General features: G+C 47.3%; 1 protein-coding gene across 4 annotated transcripts in view; it reads right to left on the bottom strand.

Moving 5' to 3' along the window:
* Positions 1-2,077: 2,077 nt before the first annotated feature.
* Positions 2,078-6,655, bottom strand: part of ARIH2 (ariadne RBR E3 ubiquitin protein ligase 2) — a 50,009-nt gene continuing 45,431 nt past the window's right edge. For 3 of the 4 annotated variants that reach the window (XM_040445303.1, XM_040445304.1, XM_040445306.1), the window contains 3 exons: positions 6,008-6,076; positions 4,657-4,740; positions 2,078-4,437 (listed from right to left, as the gene is read on the bottom strand). In XM_040445303.1, the coding sequence (XP_040301237.1) occupies positions 4,366-4,437; positions 4,657-4,740; positions 6,008-6,076 (225 nt within the window). In that variant the 3' untranslated portion in view covers positions 2,078-4,365. The remainder of the gene's footprint in view (positions 4,438-4,656; positions 4,741-6,007; positions 6,077-6,655) is intronic. The other variant, XM_040445305.1, reaches the window with a different exon arrangement.

Here is a 6,655-nt window from a genome sequence, read left to right as displayed (position 1 = left end):
CTGGCCCTACTCCCTGAAACGAATTCTAAAAATAAGTAAATAAATACTAGAATGGTCACAAAAGAAATGTTTCTGATTCAAAAGGAAGAAAACTCTATTACCAACTTCAAAGTGTCCAGATTTCCTGCAGCTTGTCTTTACTCCAGTTAGGTCAGAAGTCTCTCAACTTCCACGTACACAGAACAATTGAAAACAAAATTTCCCCCCAATTGTATTAATCTTCTAAATTCTTTAATGTGAAAAACAACCGAGTCACAGTTTTACCAAGGATGTCATTATTTTCTGGTACCCATGAATGAACGTTGAGACCATTTCCTCTTTAGCCTTTTAATATCTATAATTAGATCACCTCAAAATCTTCATACTGCTCATTTTTTCTGAACCATTCTCCTATATTCCTATCTCCTGTTTCCTGTATCCAAGTGAGTTATGCCCACTGCCATGCACAGCTCCTTCTTTAACTCATCACCAGACAACAGAAGGCAAGCAAGCCTGTTGGAGCTCAGTGGAAGGGGAAGGGGGATAGGAGAGGATGCTCATTGCTCATTTCTGCTCCACCTGCTGTTGGTTGTGGGAATTTCACAACCATGATATAAGCTAACTTCTTGGCCTTTTAAAACCCATGTTCCTTTTGGCACCTAAGGGCCATAAGGTCTCCCTCCCTCCCTTCCTTCCTCCTTTCTTTTTAATGTTATTTTCTGAGAGAGTGAGTGGGGGAGGGGCAGAGAGAGATGGAAACAGAATCCAAAGCAGGCTCCAGGCTCTGAGCTGTCAGCACTAAGCATGATGTGGGGCTCAAACCCAAGAGCTGTGAGATCACGACCTGAGCCGAAGTTGGACGCTTAACAGACTGAACAACCCAGGTGCCCCTCTTTCTTTTTTTAAGTAGGTTGCAAACCCAACATGAGGCCTGAACTCATGATCCTGAGATAAGCGTCGCATCCTCTACCGACTGAGCCAGCCGGGTGCCCCATTTTTAAATTTATTATTTTTAAAAGGACCATAAGGTTTCTCACTGCTCAGGCTGGCTCACCTTAAGAGGGTGGATGTCCTGGGGCGCCTAGGTGTCTCAGAGGACTAAATGGGCTATGCGCTCAGTAATCCTTAAGTGTGATTATCTTGTAGGGACAGAAACTGGCCTAACAAGCCAAAGCCAATAGCTGTGTCCTCAGTACCCAAAACAGGGCAGAGACAATGCTGATTGTTGCATGAACCCTGGAGACTTACGTGGAAAATCCCTCCTCTAGCCAGAATGTGTTATCTCTTGTTCTTTTAAGATCTCTAATGGTATAGTGATCAATTCCATCCGTGTCCCGCATGTTCTGGAGGCTCTGAGCGGGTAAAACCCATGGATCTTTTGCACACCACTGTATGCCCAGTGCCGTGCATGGGGCGTGGCGCATCCGAGGCCCAGGGATGAGCAGCTGTGGCGTTCAGATTGGTAGGGTCTAGGGCCTCTCTGGCCTTGCCTGCCCTCTGCATGCTGCCCACAGCTTTGGAGCCTTCACCCCTGAGCTATCACTGAAGTTGCTGCCACTCTTCCCACCACAAGCGTGGACCCACTCGATCAGAACCCAAACTCCATTTCCTGTCCTCAATCCTTGGGATTAAACTCTGTGCACTCAGGTTTCTGTCAAGGGTCCTCTCTTTGTAACACCAGAGCCCCTGTGAAGCCACAACACCCCTGCCATACTGTATAACCCTAGGCTTCCACATCTGCTTTGCAGGGACCCAGGGGGTCTTCTGGATGAGGGGCTCCGGGCCTCAGCAGCAGCTGTGGGGCATTCCCACTGGTAGTCTGCTACAATCCCAGGATGTGTGTGTGGTGGGGGGAATGGTATGACTTGCAACCCAGGGAGGGGGAGGAGAGCAAAAACTGCCAGGATATTCCACTTCCCTCTGGATGCCCTCTCGCCAGCAAGCCAGAGAAGGCAGAACAGAGGCCAGTGGGTTCTTCCCAGCTCTCTAGAGGACGGAGCTGATCAGCAGGAAGACACCCATTTGGTGCTCACTGGCCAGAATCCCCTGGGGTATTGGCTCAGGTTACTTACATCCTTGGAAGAAAGACCCTACACAGTTTTATAATCAGAAACTTTCAGTTTATTTTGAATAAACCACTCAACATTGAGCAGATGACATTGCCTCAATTTTTTCTTTGAAGAAAACAAAGATATATGGTAAATTCATGAAAACACTGTGCCTTTATCTTCCATCCTTTGTAGGGCAGAAAAATTCTGCCTGATCTTTCTCATCTTCCTGATGATGTTAGCAAAGGACAGCTACTGGGGACACAAAAGGAAGCTCTCCACAGGTCAAGGGCTGCAGGCTACTGTCTGGGCACAGAACCTCCTACAGCTCTAGTGGTTGGGGGCCACAGCTGGGTACAAGTGCACTACGTGGCAGCCGTGCAGTCCAAACAATGCCCAGGGATGCCCACGGTGTGACTTAAGGCGCAGAGCTGCAACACAGGTCCTGTGCCACGGTGGTGACACGGAAAGGACTTGGTAAGAGAGGTAAAGGCTCCAGACGCCAGGATCTTCCAGGTGTCAATGCAGCATTGACACCCACCCCAAGGTCCTGCAAGCAGGCATGTTCCTCCTTCAGTGAGCTCCCCACTGTTCCAATTCTGGGCTCATCTGCTGCCCTCCTAGCCTGTTTTCCCACTCCACCCCACAGTTCCTCCCTTGTAGGTGACAGAAAGAGACAGGACCTGACAGGAAGAGAGGGAGCCTGTAGCCAGCTGTGTACCCCATGATCCCAAGAGTCACAGCTGTCTTCTATCTTCAAGAGTGATTCAGTTTACAGCTAACATGATACCTGGGAAATTGCTGACCAAGGTGAAAATGTTTGAATATCAAAGAACTTCCAAAATAATATTCACAGATCTCCCAAGCAACTCTTCTAGGAGGTTAAGGAGGCCCTGTCGAGTATGGACAGCCTGAGGGGAGGCAGTGAACAAAGTCACAGAAACCCCAGGAATCACAAAAGTAACTTTTAAAAGGCCCATAGGACCAGGCTCAGGACAGGCAGGACACCACACAAACCACCTGTTCCTTTGTACTCTACTGTGCAAAAGCTGGCCTTCTCCCCTGACCAGCCCTTCTAGCATCATAGCTGAGACTACAAACCAAGGACTCTCCTGGCCTCAAGACTCCCAGACCCCAGAGATGGTGTCCTCCAACAGCTAAACCCAGGCAAGTGGGAGAGCACCCAACCCTCCAGAGCAGCCACAGAACACACTCCAGATAACATAAAAACCACGTGTGCAAACAAGGCCCCTGAGGCAGGAATACCAGTGCCCTTGGGAGGGCCATGCTGAACTCTGACCCTGAAGTTCACCAGAGAACAGTGTAGCAGGACAGTGTCAGGTTATGAATGGCCATCTGTGAACCTGGTTAGTTACACCACCAGAACACTGGCACAAAAGAAGGGACCAAGGTAAAACAAATTTGTTTGGGGGAATAATTCCCTTTAAAAGTAGATCTCTATCTTTAGGAGACAAAATGAAACAACTGTGAACTCACATCCCCTGGTCTGGAGGGCCACAAGCTCACCTATGCTTTGCTGTGCGCTGGTCTCAGTAGCCAGACCCAGGTAAACCTGGAAGAAAGATGAGCTCACAGACACATAGTGCCATCAGACAATGACACCCTGTGACAAGGCCCTTTTCTGTATTATCTCCTCACTGCAAGGTGAGGCAGGTGCATCCAACCACTAAAAGGCCTCTAAGGACCAGGCAGAAGGCATGATGTGATTCTCTGCGCTCTGTGCCCATTACACAGGCCAACTCCATTCCCCACCATCTGCCACCCATGTTCTTCCCTTGGGACACCAGCTGTGGCCAGACACATGAGAATCCAAAAACAGAGACCCCTGGGGCCCTCTTACAGTAGACATTCTGAGGCAGTGGGGGCAGGCAGCAAATGTTATATTCTAAGTAAAATAGCTAGAGGGTAAAACACTCCATTGCCAATTTATTTTTAAAAAGGGTTCTGTGTAATTCTATGGTTTGCTTTTTTTTTTTTGTATAATTATACAACTTTTGAAAATTACATAAGTTGTAATGATCTAATACTATTAATAGTCATTCAGAAAAAACTTTCCCTCCCTCCCAACAACCATCCAGGGGTAATTAAAAGTCCTGAAAAGAGGCCAATTCAACATGGCCTCTACCCTGGTAAAAACAAAAAGCAAAAAGATGAGAAGAAAACAGAAGTGGACTAAGAGGTGTGTGGCCAGTGTCTCTCAGGAGTGGGGCCCTGGCTGTTGCCTGGGGTCGTGAAAGGCAGAGCCTGCAGCATGCAGTATGGCAGCCAGGAGGCCTCGCAGCCACATCTTCCTCACTCCAGCACGCCCATGTCCCACCTAGGTGTCATGGAAATCCTTCAGCAGGGTTCTCCTCCGCTGCTCTGCTATGTGCATCTGGTTCTCTAAGTCCTGCAGCAGGAAAGCAAGATGGTGCTCACACGGCCGTCCCACGCAGGGAGCAGCCAAAGCCATGTCCACCATATCAGGGGCTATGAAGAGTCAAAGGTTCTGCCCTCCCCACCCTTCTCAGCAGCGGCTTCTGGGCCGCATGCTAACAACCCTGTCACTTTTAACACGGCAGTCCTCCCTGGCCTGCAACAGAAGGGCCAACAAGAGGGCAGCACTTACCCCTCTGTCATAGCTGTCTGCACGCTCCACTTTCCATGACAGGTTTTCGATCTCAGCCTCCAGCTGAGCCTGCTGGTATTCAAACTGTATGGGCAGAGCAGGAGGGTCAAAAGGAGAGGGGCTGCAGCCGGGGCGGGGCCTGCAGATGGAGGGGCAGACGCAGCACCTCAGGCTCGCAAGAGCTACCGACAACCCTGATACTGTCCTCAGCGAGCAGAGTTAGTTCCTGGAGCCAGAGCCAGAACCCGATCAAAAGGCTACCCGAGGAGCACAGCCAAGTGGCAAGGCTACACTCACCCTCTACCCCAAAAGACAGGGGGAAAATTTAAGCCATTGAAAAGAATGCTACCAACATACAGGGAAACAGATGTTGCAGAAGCAAATCACAATGGATCTTCACAGACATGGCGTTCACAGAATCTTTCAGTTTTTCAGCTCTTCAAGTCTTAAAAATACTCAAACCATCTGACTTAGTAATTGTATACCCATTGGACAATTATACACAAAATGTTCCTCAATGTCTTATTTGTAATAATGAAAGTCAGAAACAATAAATGCCCAAATGATGGTATGACCATATAACAAATCATTTATCCTATTATTAAAACCGGTATTTACCAGCCTGGTAAATAATGACAACTGCAACAATAAGCAGTTATTAACAATTGAATGCGACATATATAATTAACATTAAATAGATAAAAATAATTCTAAAAGGCTGAAAAATGCTAACAGTGGCCATTTCCTTCTGGTGGGATTATGGATGATGCAAATGTTTTTCTATGTTTTCCAACATTTAAATAAATGTGAATTACTTTATAATTGGGGAAAATAACCCATATCTAAGATACAGAATTAAAGATGTAAAAGAGTCCACTATAATTCAGAGACATGTATGCTGGAGATCCTCCCAGGCATGGGCACTGGCCTTCCAAGTGAACACAGAACTTTTTAGCCAATTGCCCTATAAATATAGCTGTCCAGGGGCTTTGACATATCTACCTTACTATTACACAGAATGCCAGGGCATGCAGTCTATTTAAAGATGCCTAGAGGAGAAGTGAACTTCAAAAACTGACAGCTTTTAGGGGATGAATCACTGGAATCTACTCCTGAAATCATTATTGCACTATATGCTAACTAACTTGGATATAAATAAATAAAATGAAATAAAATGAAATAAAATAAAATAAAATGAAATAAAATAAAATATATATATATTTAAAAAAACTGACAGTTTTGTTCTGCCCTCCCAATAGCTAGAGTCTGGTCCCCACTCTCCTGGAAAGTGCTAGTAGACAAGGGCACCTGTGAAGCTAAGAGGGCAGAGCAGAGGACTGCCTGGCCTTACCAATTTCTTCCTGGGTCCAGACTCCATGTAGTACGCGTATGGGTAAGTGTACTGCAGGGTGTATCGGCACTGCAATAGGAGAGAGAGAAGGCACCTGTGCCTGTGAACCTAACCCACATGCATCTCAGGCAGCTCCCACAATTCTTACCCTACCATGCGAGTTAGCCTGGCCATGGCCCTGGCCCTGTAGGTGTGGGCCCAAAAGAAATGAGGCCGAGCTCAATCACAGATTAATTGGGAGATAACATGGGAAAAGCTGAAACAAAAATGGTCACAGAAGAACCCACAGTTCCTTTTTTAAACTCTGATTTATTACCAGCAGCTGCCTCAAAGGCTCTTCCCTCGAGTCGGACATCAGAGTCCACACACACAATCTCTTAGCTCCCTCTGAGTGATGTGTGGATGAGACAAAAGAAGAAAAGAGTTTGAGTTCTCCCTAAGGAGAACTATAAAAGGGCTTGCAGTTCCTTCCCTGGGGTAGAGGCAGTGGAATCCTCTTCTTGGAAGTGCCCCCCACTGCCTGCAGCAGGCTGGGTCCTCAGGAGACACAGCCTAAGGAAACATGGGCCCATAAGCAGAAGCGTGCAGAGCTGTACACAGCACTGCGTTCCCTTGCCCCATACAATGTTTCCCATCCTCAGAGGTTTG

The sequence above is a fragment of the Herpailurus yagouaroundi genome, unplaced genomic scaffold, assembly GCF_014898765.1.
Source record: "Herpailurus yagouaroundi ecotype Mexico unplaced genomic scaffold, PumYag 193, whole genome shotgun sequence".
Classification (NCBI taxonomy): Eukaryota; Metazoa; Chordata; class Mammalia; order Carnivora; family Felidae; genus Herpailurus; species Herpailurus yagouaroundi.
The sequence above is the reverse complement of the archived record's forward strand: the minus strand, read 5'-3'. Positions and strand labels throughout refer to the sequence as shown.